Here is a 17719-nt window from a genome sequence, read left to right on the forward strand (position 1 = left end):
ACATACTAGTGTGAAGTCACTTTTGTGGTTTCAATTTCTAAAAACTAGCAAAAATAAATGAAAAATACTTGTGCAAATTATGTGTGTGAATAAGGGAGACATTGGTTCCCTTGTATGTAACCAAGTCAAGCTTTTTGTGTTGGACAATCAGCCAAGGTTGCCAAGGCCTGCAGGTTAGTGTTTTGTAGAATTTAAATTAACTACAAACAAAACAAAGGTTAAAATCTTATTACCCAGCTTGTCGGATTGCAAAACTTTAGTTACGTTTTCTTCGACATAATTAGTATCGAACCCATAACATACCCAGCTTGTCAGATTGCAATTGAAACTTAGATATTTGTACAATCAATCAATATCCTCTAGCTTAATTTAATTTGATCTCAATGCCCATAACATAACAAAGTATATCTGCCTCTCTATATATACATATGCATAAATTTCAGAAAGCAATGCATGCAGTGTACTTCATTCCGGACCTAATCAACTGGCATTAGTTTTCATATAATATATATATATATACACGAAGAACAAGGACGAGAAAGATGGTGAAAAGTTCCATGAATAATGGGAATGTGGTTTTTGCTGTAGCAGTAGCAGCAGCAGCATCAATGGTGTTACAGACGACGGAAGCAGCAGAGTATGTTGTAGGAGACGACTTGGGTTGGACTGTCCCTCCGACTGGCGCTGCCACTTATGTTGAATGGGCTTAGTATAACTTTCTAGTAAACGACATTCTGGGTAATAATATTAATCAATTCTCTCCATTTACATTTTTATTTATTTAGTTTTTCCATTTAGCTAATTTAATTACATGATGATGATGATTGATGCATGCAGACTTCAAGTTTGCACAAGGAGAACAAGACGTGACATTGGTAACCAAGGAGAACTTTGACATTTGCAACTCCACAGATCCCTTATTTCAACTCCAGAAACCAGCGAGTTTTCAATTTCTTTCGGCAGACACATTTTATATCATCTGCAGCTTTGCTGGCCACTGTGCCCAAGGCCAAAAGGTAGCCGTTACTTTTGCTCCCTCTGCAAGTCCAAGCCCTAGTCCAAGTCCAAGTAGTGCTGACGCTCCTCCTGCTGCATCCCTGCCCCTCAAATTTGTGCTGTCTAGGAAAGTTGGGTTCAGGAAAGTTTGATATGTAATCTTAATTAATTAAATATTTAATAGTGCTAAACTTCTTTTAACTAATTCGGTGTGACGTATGTAGTCATGTATCAAAGTTCTTCACCAGCTATAAAAGGGGTCTTGATTAAGTCATCATGGATGTACAATGATGAATTTCTGATTAGCAATGTGTGATACCTTCCAGTTGTAATTTGCATCTGCTGATAGAAACAATCATAATTAACCACAACGTTCAGCCAACATCTACCAGAAAACAGGGGAACTGATGATTGACTTAATTAGCAAACTCCACAAAAATCTATTATCCAGCACATTGGTGTTCTTTCCCTAAATCACTACTCCAAATTGCAGATATAGTTCATTCATTTATAAGCAACTCTAAAATAGTAATGAAATAGTACGTTGCCTGTTGAGGTCTCGACCATGTCAGATGACTGCTCCACCGACTGCAAGAACCTCAGATGAAAAATGCACAGGTTTTTGATACAGTGATTGGAAATAAAACATCAGATCAAAATGAGACCTTTGCTTGAAAATTTTGAGTAGACAGCCAATCAAGGAACATAATTTACATTTTAGAAGAGCAAAAAAGTGTAATTGAAAACCGCCCAAAATAAAAAATGATAGCAAATGAATGAAATGAAGGATTTAATGAGAGAGCAGAGGACAATAAAAGTTCATATAAGCAGATAAAACATACCAAGGAGTATAGCCGCGGAGTATAGCCGAGCGGCTATACTCTAAAAATAGAAATTAAAATTACATTTTTTTAAAAAGACCCGTCAGAGTATGGCTGCGCGGCTATAGTATTTAAATCTTTTTGAATAAGATGATCAAAGTATTTTTTTCAATTAGTATCAATTCTACTCGTCTGATCTGACGTGAAGGTGAATGTAACTGACGATTCTCTGCTTTATAGCATAACAAGGAAGTTGGAGAAAATTGACGGTAAAAATTTATAAATAAACCTCCTTATTATGCATGCAGTAAGTACAACTAAGTATATATAACATCCGAATATGTGTATATGTAGGAGTAAATTCTGTCTCAGAGGGGTTTTATAAAAGAAGGATAGGTCTTTGGTGTATTTCAAAGATAACATTGGATCAACATAAAATTACTAATTGCATGCAGTCACACAAACACAAACGATGAGAAAATAATAAACACCAGGACTTTAACATATAAATAAATGATTATGAGATCATAAATGTTTAAAACATAATGTCAGAAAGTTCATGTTTGAGCCAAAACAAAGAAATTAAGAACTTATCCAAACAAGAAAGCAAAACCCATGTACAACAATTTAAAAAAAATATGGGCTAGGCAATCAACAATATGATCAGTCTACATGGGGTACCGATAGTTGTCCGCATAATTAGTGTAGTGGATGATAGGGTTAACTTTCGGTGGCGATCTTGACTGAAAACAAGAATAGGGTGGTGGCTGAATTTGTCCGTAGTAACCATATGGTGACGGTGACGGTCTATGATACGTTGGTTGATAATATGAGTTTGGTGGCCGGTATCCTGGCCTTGGCATCCCATGAAAGCTCCTATGGGCCGGAATGCCCATAGATGGCAGCATAGGTGGCCGACGCTGAGGAGGCATAGGCATGCCCATGCCCATTCCCATGCCAGAAAATCCCTTCCCATTCTTCTTCTTCTTGTCATTTTTGGCCCAAGTGAGAACTCCATGTTGCTTCTTTGGTACAATACTGCGTTTGCTTTCATCATCAGAACTGCTTTCAGCCTCATCACCATCACAAGAGCAATCTTCGCCAATTTGGATGTTGTACTTAGTAGACGCACCAATATTAACATTGTTTTTGTAGGGTTCTTTCTGGAAGGACCAAAGTTCTGCCTTTTTATCCATGTTTTTGACTATATTTGTGAGAACCATAGGGTCTATGTTACCTGAAACTTTCAATAATCCTTGTTCTGGATCTATGTTTATGTCCTCCACTCCTATAAAATATAAAATAAAGAAAAAAAATTATAAACTAAATAAATGAGCCACATGCATGATGAAATCATGAACAGTGGAAAACAGATATATTTACCATTGAGTTTCTGCAACTTTTCCTTCAATTTTATTGGACACTTTGCACAACAGTGGAGATTCATTTTTATAGTGCAAATCTGCAGGGAATTGTCACATAAATTTGAAATAATCAGGAATAATACGATAACCAAAATGCAACTTGGACAAATTCAAGGACCATTTAAATCAAAAACTCTAAAGAATAATATATATATTTACGTATCCACCGAATACAATAGAAATAAAAGAAAAATACATACTGGAACGGATGCACGATGTTGCTCCATCAGAATTGCTTTAGATCCTTGTAGAGTAGGATAGAAATAGAAGAAGAGGTATCAGACTAATGGGTTTTGTAGAAATTAAAAATGAATTTTCAAGACGAATATGTTTTGGATAGGTAAGAAATATATATAGAGAATATGAAGGGCTTTGTGGGCACTAATTACCGCTTTGAGTGATTTGTTTTGGTTTCAAGAGATACTTAAATGGGAAGAAAGCTCAAAATCCTGAATATTGAATTAATGGTAAGAAAATCTAAAATTGGCATAAATGAAATTGGATTTTGGTTCACTTTCCTTGGTTGCCGTTTATTCTTAAGCATCAAGAAAGGAAAGGAAAAGAAAGGGTTTAAGATTCCTGGTGAAGCAATGCAAGGCTTAGAAAATCTAATAATTAACATACCCAAAAAAAGGTCAAAAGATTCTGAAAAAAATAAATAACTCTTGGCATATATATATTTTCTGATGTATAAATATCTCACAACAAATCACAATCTTCTCCCAACATTATTTACTTTCTTCAAATTGTTCTACGACTCTATTGTCGTGTTTCTCATCGTCCCCCAAATGCTAACTACAACTATAATTAAAACTTTTTTTCTGTTGGGCAAGGCTTTGTTTCCCTTTGAATTTAAAATACAAAAAAGAATAAAATAAAAACAATCGGTGATTTATTCGAAGTCTAGGAATTGTCATTTTTAAAAGTTATATTTAACATTTTCGACATAGTTAAGATCGACGCCATGAATACCAATGGGTACAAAATTCCGTTGCACAGCTTGCAATTGCTAGATGTCAGGCCCTTGCTATAATTCAAAAAGTCCTCCTCTATAAATTGATACACCACACCACATCATTTCCTACACAATCAAGAACATCATGAATAATATTATTGTGAATAATGCGGTTCACCTTGTTATAGCAGCGGTAGCAGCATCAATGATGATGCTGCCTACAGCAGAAGCTGCATTGTATACCGTCGGAGACGACTTGGGTTGGACTATTCCTCCGGGCGGCGCTGCCACTTATGCTGCCTGGGCTGCCAAGCATAGCTTTGTAGTCAAAGATATTCTAGGTCAACCCAAATTTTCAATTTCTTTATTTTCTTCTTGGAATTTCGCTACTTTATTTTATTTGATCGAAAGACAGAAAGAATGGTTACAAAAACAGGAAATCTTTACGTTAAAACTTTGCCCTAAAAAAACCGAACAAGTAAAATTCGAAATTTCGCTGCTTCATTATTTAGTGATATATATGTTGTTTGTTTTTGCAGTGTTTAACTTTTCTGCCGGAGAAGATGACTTGGCTGTGGTAACCAAGGAAGATTTTGACACGTGTAACACCACGAACCCCTTATATGAATTCGAAGAACCAGCGACACTTCAATTTCTTGCAAGCGATACATTTTATTTCACGAGCACCTTGGCCGGCCACTGCTCCAAAGGCCAGAAGTTAGCCATTTACTTCGCTCCCTCTTCAACCGATTCTCCAAGTCCAAGTCCAACGTCCTCCTTCCCCCTCAAATTAGTGTCTCAAAAGATCATGCAGGGCACAAGAACATAATTAATCAATTATGTAACCATGGATCTTGAAGCCCAAATAAAGTTAATTACGTGATTATATAATTCTGTAATTTTCAACAGTTTAATCTTTTACATACATGCAAGAATTCAAGTTTGTTTCCTTCCTTGTCTTGTATCAAAATTAATTTGTGATACATGGAGTTGATAAAACTGCTTATGTATATTCAACTTTATTTGAAGAGAATCAACATAAAGACAAGACAAGATTATTATCAACTTTCAAATTCTATACTAGGGGAACGACTCTCGATATGAAAAATTCAATGAATAAAGTTTAAAAAAGGATTATTGACACAAACGGAAATTTGTTGGCCTTCATCGCAAAATTCATGGTAGATACTAATAAAATAATATACGTCCGGACAATAGAATGTAAATAAATATTGTCTAAATCATACACGAGATGAATCATTAATGTTACACTCCTTAATTAGTGGTGACAGGACCCGACCCAATTTCCGCTTTGGAATCCGGGCCGACTCCTGTGCGTGTCCGACACCTGGCGAATGTCGGGCACGAATGACCTTTTTACCCTTTCCTTTTTCAATTCCTTTTTAAAATTTCTCTCAAACTTCTGCCGAAAATTCGGCAGAGTCTCCCCTGTATTTTGACCATACCCAAAATCTTCCACCTGTCAAACAATCTTAAATAACACACCAACTGCCAGATTAACACAATCAACAGATCTCAACTCCAGTTTCTCATGTTCAACAGGATATCAGAGCATTTCTATACAAATTTACAGAACTACAAGGAAATTACAACGAGATCCTACACTTTGGTGGTAGGGCGGAGGCTGAGATGATGGCCCGAGTGGTTTCATTTGTTCTTCTACGGCCTGGGGGCGAAAAACAAGGTTAAAATTGTGAGTGGACAAAAATACTGTTCGTGAAAACAATTTAGAATATAATAACCCCCGTTTGAAAAACATAGGGATATAAAAGCTACTATTTGATCATAATCAAACTCGAGACATTCAATTAAACATAGATAAACATAACTATATAAATGTTCACATACTAAACAAAGATATATCAGTATAACACATGTTTGAGTATCGAATATACTGATAAAATGAGTGAAACAATAACTGCATTAAAAAGTTTTAAAAAGAATCCTTTAGAACTGCCACCTAATTGTACCCCTGTGATAACCGTCAATTCCCTGGCAGGTTTCGGGCGTCACACAGGCTACCCGAGCTGCAAACTGGCGAAATCAGGGGACTATGATCAGCCTGATCTGCCGGCAGGTCCTCGATGACACCAAGTCAGCTCGAGTCGCTCTGGCAGGATGCAGGGGACCGTAGTCAGCCTGATCCGCAATCCTGGCAGGTCTCGGGGACACAGAGTCAGCCGAGCCGCAATCCTGGCAGGTCTCGGGACACCAAGTCTGCCGAGCCGCAAATCCTGGCACTCACGGTCGAGCGTCCCCGAAACTCGTGAGGCAAGTCAAGTGCACTGACTAACTGAAATCGGACTGGATGTCCGTAGACATCGGTCCAACTCTGGGTAATCACCAAATAGAGGGTGGGTACATGGTGGTCTAAAATAACTATCTCTGATAAAATCTGATATCCTCTGTACTCTAGTAAATCTGAGCTAAACTACTATTTTTGTCTCAAAAACCTCAAATCTGTTGCTTGGCTAATTTTTATAAAAATAAAGATATTTTCACAATAAAATTCATGCTATAACACTTATTCAAGATCAAATAGAAATTATAATTATAAAATCTTTTTAAGAAAGAAAAGTCACTCACAGCTGGTCCGAGCTAGCTGGACCCTTCGACGGTCCCTCCTATGGGTTAGCTGGACAACTGGTGCCTGATTATCCGAGAGTAATAAATTAATAATTTGCTGGATAAAAAGAATTTAAATTAAACACCCTGCCCCCGGCTCCTAGAAATACGTGCATTTCATCCCAAGTTACTCCTATGCCCACACTATGCCTTTCAGACACTTGGACCCGTTTTGGAAGGTCCGACGCTCAGCTAAGCGATAAACTGTCAGATCGGCCGACCCGGGGCCCGTGGGGTCCACGATGTCCGATGGCCAATCTGAGCTTCCCTGAAGGTTTCTCATAGAGCGGGAACCATGTACCGAAACGGAATTATCAAACAAGGGGTTCGCGAGGAGTATACTATTCGCAATAATCCTATATCATGTAGACCGACGGCGCGATGCGACATTTAATTTATTATTGGGCCCGTGACAGCCGCCTTGTGTCCAAAGCGATTTCGGGTGGCCGAAAAATCTCGGAACCAAGACTCCAAACTCCTACCCTAGGTAAAACACCCCAAGTCAATACCCCAAAAAGTGAATAGTAAAGTTAGATTTCAAGGGAACCCCTTAGAGCTAAAATCGATCGTAGCTAGAACACGAAAAATAGTTCCATACCTTACTCGATCGATTTGGTGGAGAAAAGAAGGAGAATTTTGAGCTGGAGGGGTGGCTTCGAAGTCCGTCGGAAAACATGAAGAAAGGTCTTGACGGCCTTGGTACCCACGGCGGAGATCACGAAATACATGACAATGAAGATCTACCAAACGATGAAAGATTCAAATATTGCACATTATTGTCACGTTTAGTGGGTCTTTTAAAAGTTACATAACTTCTATTTCCCTCCTCTACAAAACCGTCATTCATTGTATTGGAGAAAGGTGATGCAGTACATGTATTAGTTTTGAAACCAGAGTTGGAAGAAATCAATTTAAGATTAATTCAAGCTGATGCAAACTTCTATGGCCCCCAAAACAAGAAAACAAACATTTTGACCAAAAAAAAAAAATACAAGAAAACAAAAATGAACAAAACAGTCGACAGGGAAGTTAAAACCTTTATTTATTAAGTAAGAAATAATAACAAACTCCAGCGGCATCAAATTAAATATATTATATATAGTATTATAGTGTACAGAATTATCAAACAAGGTAGTATATACTATATATCATGTGGACGGATGCACATTTAATTTATTATTGGGCCCGTGAAGCCGCCTTGTTGGAAGACTTTGGCAAATCAATTAATAAATTAAAAGGGTCAGAGTAGGAAGGTTCGGATCGAGGAAGTAGAAGAAATTTGAGGCCTTGATCACGAAATACATGACAATGAAGATCTACCAAACGATGAAAGATTCAAATATTGCACATTATTGTCACGTTTAGTGGGTCTTTTAAAAGTTACATAACTTCTATTTCCCTCCTCTACAAGACGTCTCCCCCTTCCTTCTCCATATCTTTTCAACAACCATTTCATCTTCATGCAGCCAAACGGTCACGCGTTCTTCACGTCACCCAATATATATTATCAACGTACTAGGTTTTGATGTCAACAGGCGTTGTCGGGACATTTATCTTGAAATTAATTTAATTAAGCCTTTTTTATATAGAAAAAAGGACTGACTGAGGAGAGGCTTGACTGAGGGAAATTATACATGATCAATGAGGGTGTGTTTAATGCTTCTTCTATTCAATTTCTAGAAAGGTCTTTGTGAAAGACAAATTCACAAGGCATATCCTCTCCCCTGACCAAGATTGATTTGGGGAGTTGATGATCTGGAGTCCAGATGTGATGTTGTATATGAATTTTCTTAAGCTGACTTAGTATTACAATTTGCAATCACAATCCATATTTAGTTGAATAATGACTGCTTAACAATATTGAAAGACAATGCTTCTTCTATTCTATGTTTCTTGACTCTCTTAAATTTATAATCTTTTTAAATCCTTTTCCTATTGTTTTAAAATTTACCAACCCACACTTGGACCCTTCTTCACCTACTGAACATTTGATCATCTGAAATGTAATATTATAAACTACCTCTTCAACTGGTTATGCCTTAGCTATAGCAGAGGAACCAACCAAATTCATGAGCAAGGGTGTCTGTGTTTCTGTAAATATATATATTATATGTCTTACAGAAGAAGCTGATCTGCCCTGGCCAGTCAACATGAAGTGGAGAGATTATGCAGTAATACAAGACTAATAATTCTTCATTATGGAAGGATTAAAGTGAACAGGTCATGTTAATTAAATAAAATAAAAGGTCTATTAGTTGTATGAAACTTCTGTTATCATTAGAAGTCAGAGAAAGAAGGCTTAGAGGATCTCCAATGCCTTGGCAAAAGTCATGTTATTCTTGGTAGGCAATACAAACTCAATGACATATGCCATTCTGTTTAGGGATGCAGCCTGCAGTAATGTGAGAGAAGAAAAAAAATTTGGTCTCGTAGAATAGAGTAGAGCAATCTCCAAGCAATAGATTAAAAAGTTTAGAAATTTTGACTATTTGATTGTAGATAGGTTCTAAAACTACATATATATGCAGGGCAAATCAAAAGTTATTCGTCTTTTAGAAGGTACTGATGGTCGAAAACGCGTTACGCTGAAAATGCTGGATCATTTCAAGCTCACTCTAGAGGCTGCATAATAAAATTAAAATGATATTGCAGACTGGGCTTATGAAATAAGACTTCATTTACAAACAAATGACAGTGTTTTATCCAACTATCCCACTGTATTTTATTTCTACAAAATTAACAAATACAAATGGAAGGTGTCTATGATTTGAGATTTTTTTTTATTTTTTTTATTTTTATCTTTCTTTCAAGACAAGTAGCAAATAAAGTTCACTAACAGACCTAACCAAAGCAGGACTTTTCTGTCCTGAGATATGCACGTCTTTATTTGATTAAATCAACTAGGTCCACGTCAATTGTAGATTGGTCATAGGTTTCTAGACCTCCATGAATGAAATGTGATCGAGTATAAAATTGGGAAACGTTTGCTAACATTAATTTGTTAATGTCATTATCACCAAAGCTTCCCTATAATTTCTTCCTGCTAACACCTCTATAAAAAAGACCGGAACCGAAATCTCATTCTTCACAGAAACAGACGCGTTAACATACAAACAAGAGAGAGCTAGACAAGAAAAGCAGCACTTACAAGTTACGAAACATGGGCAGACAACTTACAATAGCCATTCTTGCCATAACAGTGGTTGCTCTGCTCCACTCCACAGCAGCACAGCAAACCCATGTGGTTGGAGATAAATTTGGATGGCTGGTCCCTCCCGGAGGTGCCTACGCTTATGAAGCCTGGGCTGAAACGCAAACATTCGCCGTCGGTGACATTCTTGGTATGTACAAATATAAGCCAACAGTAGTTGTTTTAGCAATATTAATGTAAGGCAGATTGCCCATACGTGTCTTATTGATTATGTGTTTGATCAATTTTCAGTGTTCAACTTCACAAACGGTGACCAAGATGTAGCCAGGGTCACAAAGGAAGCTTTCAAGACGTGCAATTCAACAAACCCCCTCACACTTAAAACAACTAGTCCTGCCAATTTCACTTTGGATACCATTGGAGAGTACTATTTCATTGGCACCAAGGACAAGCGCTGTGAATTGGGACAAAAGCTAGCCATCAACGTGACTGCAGAACATGGATCCCCTACTCCAAGCCCTGCACCTAAACCCAGCCCTGCACCCAGAGGCGCCGTGACTTACGTCGTTGGTGATCATTTCGGATGGATTGTCCCGCCAGGCGGTGAACTTGCTTATGCTACATGGGCTTATGGCAAGACTTTCTATGTGGGAGACACTCTAGGTAAATAATTAATTAATTAGTTTTAGACCGAATTAAGTAACGAAGTATATTTCAATTGGGTTATGTTCAATTCATTGATGTTTGATGAGATATGTTTGCTCAACTTTAGAGTTCAACTTCACAACCGGAGAACAAGATGTAGCCAGGGTGACCAAGGAGGCTTTTGAATCCTGCAATATCACCAATGCCACAGTTCAGACAGCTGGCCCGGCCTATTTCAAGTTGGAGACTGTTGGACAGTACTATTTCATTGGCACCAAGGACAAGCGCTGTGAATTGGGACAAAAGCTAGCCATCAACGTGACTGCTAATCCTGGACCAAACCCTAGCCCTTCTGTCCCAGCTCCTGCCCCAACCCCCAGAGGACCAGTCACTTACACCGTTGGTGATAAGTTGGGTTGGATTGTACCAGGCAGCGGATATGCTTATGCCACTTGGGCTTATGGCAAAACTTTCATCGTGGGAGACACTCTAGGTAAAAACACACTAAACTCTGCTACATATGAAATATTAATTACTTTTCTGTTAATTAAAATTTAAACCCGTGACTTTAAGGACTTTTTAATTGATAATCCAATTAATGTTTCAATTTCTTGCTTTTGCAGTTTTCAACTTTGCGAATGACACACAAGATGTAGCTGTGGTGACCAAGTCAGCTTATGAAAACTGCACAACCAACAATACGATTGCTGTTTATTCAAAGAGTCCAGTAAGCATCCTTCTCAACACCAGTGGTGAGCATTTCTTCACCTCCACCTACGATCGCCACTGCGTCTTGGGACAAAAACTAGCCATTAACGTGACAGCCAGTAGCACAGCCACCTCCCCCTCTGGTTCCGTAGCACCTTCCTCACCTACTACCTCTACCGGTGGCCCGGGATCTGCTCCTGCTCCATCAAGCTCTGCCCCTTCCAAGATTGGCAGCGGACACTTCACCTTCGTGCTCATTTCCATGACAGCTTTCTTCTTCTATTGATTATTAGTCGCTAGCTAGCTATAGCTAGTTCATGTGTTTTTGTTGTTCCCTTGTATTAAGTCCTCCTACCTCAGTTCTTTATATTTGCAGTACATATATACCCTGAGGCTGCATTGGTTTGATTTGATTTATATAAACATTCAGTTTTTGTACATGGATTTCGGACAAAGCTATTTGTTTGCCTTGTCCTCCATTGATCTTTGACACTTGTAATAATCATGGCTGCTCTTCGTTTACATTGGTGGTTATATATATGAATAATTGCAGCCATTTACCTGTTTTTAGTTATACTCTTCAACTTCGTTTCCTTCTTTTCTTTCTGTTTACTTCAAATTCAGACATGTACTTAGCCAAGTGGCTAAAGCATATGTGCTCCCCACTCTGCACCTGAGTTCAAGTCCCCCTCTCCGTCATAATCTAAATTAAATTAAAATTAAATATCGCTTGTATAAAAAATAAAAAAAATTTAAAAGCATACTTCAAATTCTTTGATGCTAATATAAAATGGAACCATATAATAATGCTATATATCATAAAGTCAAAATTGGATTGCAGAAAATTGTTCCAGACATATATAGTCGGTGAATTTGGAAAGTTCCTCGAAAGCGCTCATAATCAAAGTCTAGGCTATATATGAAAATAACAGATTATGTGCCAAAAAGTCATGGAGTTAGGTGTTTAATAAAATTAAAAAAAAACAAAAGATTGGACTTTGGTCTGGTTGGAGCAAGGTCTCCTTCGCTTAAACTAATGAATGAGAAAGAAAAATATTTCGATATATCGTCAGAGCCAGAAGTTGAAACTGTAAAATTTTACTGTGCTACTAGCTAGGTTCAGAGCACTTCTGAAATTTAACTTCCAATGAATTAGGATCATCATGATCTTAATTATGAAAGAAAAGTACAATCCACTGCTTCCTGATGAATAATAAGAAAGAACCAACTTGCTGACGATTGTTTGAAAATTTTGAGTAAATGACAGATGGAATTTTTTTTTAGGTAATTGAAGCAACAAAGTCTTCAAGATTAACAAAATATCAGTAACTTATGTGTTGGAATAAAAAAAATATATATATGAATAAACACAAGCAACCAGAAACTCGATTATGAAGGCTTTCTTGTTCAATATCATTCACACTTGGATTCATCGTTTTTACAACTGTTGATTACTTTGTTTAAGTCGTCATTAGCAAACAATTTTGATGCAAGTAGGTTTTCTTTTACTTGTGCTGCAACCAACCATCTAAAACAGACGATCTAGCAGAGTAATAACATGCCTCTAAAAGGATGCAAAACATTGCAAGAATATAAGTGATCAAGAAGTATGTTAGGAAAGTCTAAGACATATACTTGATATAAATTGTAGGAATAACAAGAAGAACTCAGTTTTGATTGTAAGTATTTAAGCCATTGTGGTTAGTTCAAGTGACGAGAATGTGTTAGAATTAAGTTAAGAGTTCGATTCCATTTTATATATTATTATTTTAGAATTATTCACGTACATATCATACATACATATCAAATCACCTTTTTTTTGGGGTATACAGAGAAAAGAAAAGGTGCCGCCATTGTCAGTTGACGCAATTTTGTATGTGAATCCAAACGCAGAAAGAGTCGCCAAATTCACATGGAAATGAAGGGTTTAACGAATCCACGTTTGGCCTACTGTCTAAGTTTGACAAATTCTACGTTCCTCATTGTAATGAAACCCTTTTTTATCATTTTGTTTGGCAATTTCCTTGGTAAAAAATTATACTACTAGATGGTCAATGTGGTCGTTCCTTTACTTTTTCTCACTTGTTTCGATTATGAACTCTAATTTCCAGACTTGGTAATTTAATTAATATAAAGCAATGACTAGTCAACGCCTAAAGGTGTTGTCATACTTTTGTTTGGTGAGAGCTCTCAGCCTCTCACGCGGAAATCTGAATGTCCACACTACAAGTCCCATATCTCGGCAGAGTTGGACCAGTTGAGCCTACCCCATCAGCACATCTGAAGCGTCGATCATGCTGACCGAAGAACAAACGTGGCATCCATCCGACGGCTCCAAACTACCATAAATTGTGATCATCGCAAGGCCTTCCTCTATATAAAGGATGACGAAGATATTCTCTCCTACCCCGTTCTTGCCATAACAACCAAAACTTTTAGTAAAGTTGAAGAACAGAGGAAAGAAAAACAGAGCAAGAGAAAACAGGGGCGACCTGACCTTCAAAAACACGAAAGCAATGGCAAAGAACTCAAACATGGCGTTTTTTGTAGCCATGGCGGCTCTGGCTTTGGTAATGAACTCGGTGGGGGCAGCAAATACTTATGAAGTGGGTGATGCGTTGGGTTGGGTCGTCGCTCCCCCTGGAACTTACTCTACCTGGGCTTCAAACAAGACCTTCACTGTTGGCGACGTTCTTGGTAATTAACACTAAGCATAATTAACTCAGCTAATTACTCAATTGTTTAATTTATGTGATGATCTAATCTCATTTATATATTTATGTACATACACAGTGTTCAAATTTAGCACCGGAAATCATGACGTAGCTGAAGTGGCAAAGGCAAATTATGATTCTTGCAGTGCCACGAGTCCCATTTCATTGGAGACTAAAGGCCCTGCAAATCTCACACTGAGCACTTCAGGGGAGCATTATTACATTTGTACCTTTGGTGGCCATTGTGCTGGTGGTCAAAAGTTGAGCATCAATGTCACCGGAACTTCATCTCCAGCTCCAGCTCCTGCACCAAATACTAGCTCTCCTCCTCCTTCACCTTCACCACCGGCCGCTGTTCCGGCACCCGCTCCCAGTACTAGTTCTCCTCCTCCACCACCGCCCACTGTTCCTGCACCTGGTCCGAGTACTGGCACTACTCCTGGCAGCGGCGCCAGTCCTCCATCTGGCAACCCCAGCAGCCCAACCACTCCATCATCACCAACACCAGAAGGTTCTGCTAGCCCTCCACCACCACCGCCAAGTGCAGCAACATCTCTTAGGGTTGCTGGCCTATCTGCGACCTTCCTTTCCATTGCTTTGGCTTTGTTGTTTTAGATGGATGCGTGTCGGTATATAGTTAATTTGTGTGATGTGATTCATTTAAATTAATTATTAGACAGCGCAGCGCTATATGGGATGGCGTGCGTGATTGTTGTTTTTATACACTATATTATTGATCACTTTTTTTGCATAATAATAATAAAGCTGATTTTGAGTTTTGACATTTCAGCTATGGAGGTTTTCTTCCGTTCATTTGTTTTTCATTAATGAATAATATTGTGGACAAAAAGAAAATTCAAATTAGATGGTTTGCTTTCAAACTTTTAATTCAGTTTTCTACCAACTCTTCCAACCAATTCATCCGTCTGGTTTACCATAAGAAATTCAAAGTTTGACGCCAGCCGCAGCAGCTGTCCTACTTGCTACGTGCATGTATGGCGATAGCCTGGTGGACCATGGACCGACCATTTCCTTCCAAGTCTGTTGATATGGCAAAATATCAGCTTCGTCTCGTCACGCATGAGGACATGAAAAATTCATTAAATTAGAATATGTCAAAAGTTATTAAATGCTCCAAGCCCTTCAGCTGTCAAACAGAGGACAAATCCGCTTAAACCACATATTATTAGATTACTATTTCCAGTCCTTGGACGACAAAAGGACACATTATTGAATTAAGACAGAGACATATAGCTAATATGACAAATGCCAAAATCCAGAGAGAGCCACTTGTTTTCATATTGTAGGCCTAGACAGACTAGAGACCTACAAAAATATGGGTCTCCATCTCGTATTTTCAAAATCGAAAATGACCATAGCTAATAGCTTTTTATGTCAGCACCTCAGTCAACTTGTGCTTAAAGTTTTCTGCTTTATTTTGGGCATATTAACTGTTCATGTTTTAAATAAGGACCAACGAGCGAACTTTTATGTGAAGTAAAGTTCGCTTAATCCTTTAGGACGATCCTTTTTCTTTTTTTTTGGTAATAGTTACTTCCTTGCATCATTCAATAAAATTTGATCGCCCTTAACTTTAAAAATAAGGAATCGATTGATTAATAATTGGCACTTCATAAAAATCATCTTAACATACATAGATTTAGCCAAATTAGTTAAAGTGAACGTGCCTCCCATTCTACATCCGAGTTTGAATTTCTCTTTTCGTAATTTAGATTAAATTAAATTAAAATATCGATTGTTTAACAATAAAAATAAAAATTATCTCTTATTTTGTATGAACGAGGATTGTAAGATGACGTGTGTGAAGTGTTAATTGTATATCATGTTAGATTTTCTAAAGTAACACACTCTAGCCTGCTACCTCTAGTTTGGCCTGGTTATCATTTTGTCATGACGACCATACCTTTGCGTTTGACATGGTTACCATTTAGTCACTTCGCATATATACCTTTCACATTGTTGTAAAGCGGACATACCAGAAACAGAGTTTACTATATCCTAAATTGGGAAAAATAAGACGTAGTTGCTTTAGTTTGAATTAAATCTACCAAAAACCACAACAACAACAAAAAAGGGGTTGAATTTTGAGTTCCAAATCCCAATCACACAATGGCTTTCTGCCATCACGGCTTGAGTGAGCGTCATTTAATCCTAGATTACAATTATACAATACCGAATGTTTTGGTCTTCGCTTCCAGAACAACGCGTTAATCATGTTGAAATGAAAGGAACGTGTTGATGCATAGACAATGGTCAACCTTCTAGATGATGATGAGTTAACGTTGGCATCGACCAGTCGCCTATGTTGAAAGCAAGGAACTTACTTGGTTGGCACAGTTCTGAATCAACAAAACAGAGAAAAAGGAATTGTAATAAAGCAATCCCAGCAATCTTATAAGTAGTCGACATTAGATGATTCATACACCAAAACATTTCCAAAAAGGGAAGAAAAGTAGAGAGCCAGGGACGACCTAAAGCAGAACACAGCAGCACAGAGATGGCTAATCAGATGGGCTTACATGTTGGTTGCTTGCTTCTTGTTGTTGCGGTGGCCCTGTTGAAGGGTGCCGCAGCTGATAATTACACCGTTGGAGACGATTTAGGCTGGACCATTCCTCCAGCGGGGTCTATAGCCTATAAAACCTGGGCTAACAAAAAGAGCTTTCAGATTGGTGACACAATAGGTAATTGTTATTTACTTCAAAAACCCAACTATGGGGAGGGGATTCATGGGTGAAGCCGGCGGCTCATTGCCCTAGTAAACTGACCTAACCCAGATTTGCCTTGTCTATATCTTTGATATTATTAAGTTTTTTTGGTTAATCAACTAATAACTGTCTTTGGTGAAATTTAAACTCAAAACTTTTTGTTTGATGTTTTTGCAGTATTTAACTGGACTGGGTCACACACAGTAGCTGAGGTATCAGAGGCTAATTACGGGAACTGCACAAAGTCGAATCCTTTGGCTTTGTATGATTCAAGCCCTGTACCAATTACACTGACGTCCAACTTGACCCGATACTTCATATGCACGGTAGACAATCACTGCAGTGGTTTGGGACAGAAGGTGACTATCAAAATTGGAGGAGATGATGATCACTGGTGGGAAGGGAACAGCGCTTCTTCTCCCACCCTTAATATCGCTGCCTTGTTGTTCTGCAGTGCCATAGCAGCCTTCTTCTTGAGCTACTAATTAAATAAGATGTACTGTCCTGCCTCATATATGTTCTTGTAATTGGCAGATTTTGTTGTGTTCATCCTTTTTGTTTTTTGTTTTTTTGGTCGAAAGTGTTCATCCTTTTTGTTCATTTTCATTCATTGTTTCTTTCCATAGCAGATTCAATGCAGGGACAGTTGGAAGTTTTTTTTCTTCTTTTTTTGGGAATCTTTTTGGATGTTTGATTGCACAGATCACATTAATGGGTTTACTTATGTTAAAAGACCCACACTTATAAAATGAATTGAGCCCAGGCCTGTCAGTTGAGCTCGGCCTGGTGATGCTCAGTTTAAACTTTAGACAAACCGGCCCTAAACCCAAACCCAGTCAATGAATTCGAAGTTTGACAATAAAGATTTTAAAAAACAGAAGAATTGTTTATTATATATTTTGGCCACATGGAATCCACATCATCAAAAAT

General features: G+C 37.9%; 5 protein-coding genes and 1 pseudogene across 5 annotated transcripts; 5 read left to right on the top strand and 1 right to left on the bottom strand.

Moving 5' to 3' along the window:
- Positions 1-542: 542 nt before the first annotated feature.
- On the top strand, positions 543-1148 carry LOC117635878 (annotated as a pseudogene).
- Positions 1149-2485: 1337 nt separating this feature from the next.
- LOC117635538 (heavy metal-associated isoprenylated plant protein 42-like) lies at positions 2486-3264 on the bottom strand. Its single transcript, XM_034369842.1, has 2 exons — positions 3201-3264; positions 2486-3105 (listed from the first exon to the last, which is right to left on the bottom strand). Exons 1-2 carry the CDS (start codon positions 3262-3264, stop codon positions 2486-2488), a joined length of 684 nt encoding a protein of 227 aa, XP_034225733.1.
- Positions 3265-4341: 1077 nt separating this feature from the next.
- Positions 4342-5025, top strand: LOC117635539 (early nodulin-like protein 1). The gene is made up of 2 exons (XM_034369843.1): positions 4342-4537; positions 4736-5025. Exons 1-2 carry the CDS (start codon positions 4342-4344, stop codon positions 5023-5025), a joined length of 486 nt encoding a protein of 161 aa, XP_034225734.1.
- A 4894-nt stretch (positions 5026-9919) lies between these two features.
- LOC117635611 (early nodulin-like protein 2) lies at positions 9920-11920 on the top strand. Its single transcript, XM_034369939.1, has 4 exons — positions 9920-10183; positions 10285-10656; positions 10766-11131; positions 11262-11920. The coding sequence occupies exons 1-4, from the start codon at positions 10003-10005 to the stop codon at positions 11630-11632; spliced, it is 1290 nt and encodes a 429-aa protein (XP_034225830.1). The 5' UTR covers positions 9920-10002; the 3' UTR covers positions 11633-11920.
- Positions 11921-13719: 1799 nt separating this feature from the next.
- On the top strand, positions 13720-14867 carry LOC117635612 (cucumber peeling cupredoxin-like). The gene is made up of 2 exons (XM_034369940.1): positions 13720-14043; positions 14140-14867. The coding sequence occupies exons 1-2, from the start codon at positions 13863-13865 to the stop codon at positions 14673-14675; spliced, it is 717 nt and encodes a 238-aa protein (XP_034225831.1). The 5' UTR covers positions 13720-13862; the 3' UTR covers positions 14676-14867.
- Positions 14868-16441: 1574 nt separating this feature from the next.
- LOC117633531 (stellacyanin-like) lies at positions 16442-17454 on the top strand. The gene is made up of 2 exons (XM_034367171.1): positions 16442-16765; positions 16967-17454. The coding sequence occupies exons 1-2, from the start codon at positions 16579-16581 to the stop codon at positions 17272-17274; spliced, it is 495 nt and encodes a 164-aa protein (XP_034223062.1). The 5' UTR covers positions 16442-16578; the 3' UTR covers positions 17275-17454.
- The last annotated feature ends 265 nt before the right edge of the window (positions 17455-17719 follow it).

The sequence above is a fragment of the Prunus dulcis genome, chromosome 7 (genome assembly GCF_902201215.1).
Source record: "Prunus dulcis chromosome 7, ALMONDv2, whole genome shotgun sequence".
Taxonomy (NCBI): Eukaryota; Viridiplantae; Streptophyta; class Magnoliopsida; order Rosales; family Rosaceae; genus Prunus; species Prunus dulcis.

What these genes read in the sequence shown, in the direction of transcription:
- LOC117635611 (XM_034369939.1), top strand. Translation starts at nt 10,003, where the DNA reads ATGGGCAGACAACTTACAATAGCCATTCTTGCCATAACAGTGGTTGCT. An exon ending in CGCCGTCGGTGACATTCTTG is followed by an intron (nt 10,184 to 10,284) that starts GTATGTACAAAT and finishes ATCAATTTTCAG; the next exon opens with TGTTCAACTTCACAAACGGT. An exon ending in CTATGTGGGAGACACTCTAG is followed by an intron (nt 10,657 to 10,765) that starts GTAAATAATTAA and finishes GCTCAACTTTAG; the next exon opens with AGTTCAACTTCACAACCGGA.
- LOC117635539 (XM_034369843.1), top strand. Translation starts at nt 4,342, where the DNA reads ATGAATAATATTATTGTGAATAATGCGGTTCACCTTGTTATAGCAGCG. An exon ending in TGTAGTCAAAGATATTCTAG is followed by an intron (nt 4,538 to 4,735) that starts GTCAACCCAAAT and finishes TTGTTTTTGCAG; the next exon opens with TGTTTAACTTTTCTGCCGGA.
- LOC117635538 (XM_034369842.1), bottom strand. Translation starts at nt 3,264, where the DNA reads ATGAATCTCCACTGTTGTGCAAAGTGTCCAATAAAATTGAAGGAAAAG. An exon ending in AAAGTTGCAGAAACTCAATG is followed by an intron (nt 3,106 to 3,200) that starts GTAAATATATCT and finishes TATATTTTATAG; the next exon opens with GAGTGGAGGACATAAACATA.
- LOC117633531 (XM_034367171.1), top strand. Translation starts at nt 16,579, where the DNA reads ATGGCTAATCAGATGGGCTTACATGTTGGTTGCTTGCTTCTTGTTGTT. An exon ending in TCAGATTGGTGACACAATAG is followed by an intron (nt 16,766 to 16,966) that starts GTAATTGTTATT and finishes ATGTTTTTGCAG; the next exon opens with TATTTAACTGGACTGGGTCA.
- LOC117635612 (XM_034369940.1), top strand. Translation starts at nt 13,863, where the DNA reads ATGGCAAAGAACTCAAACATGGCGTTTTTTGTAGCCATGGCGGCTCTG. An exon ending in CACTGTTGGCGACGTTCTTG is followed by an intron (nt 14,044 to 14,139) that starts GTAATTAACACT and finishes GTACATACACAG; the next exon opens with TGTTCAAATTTAGCACCGGA.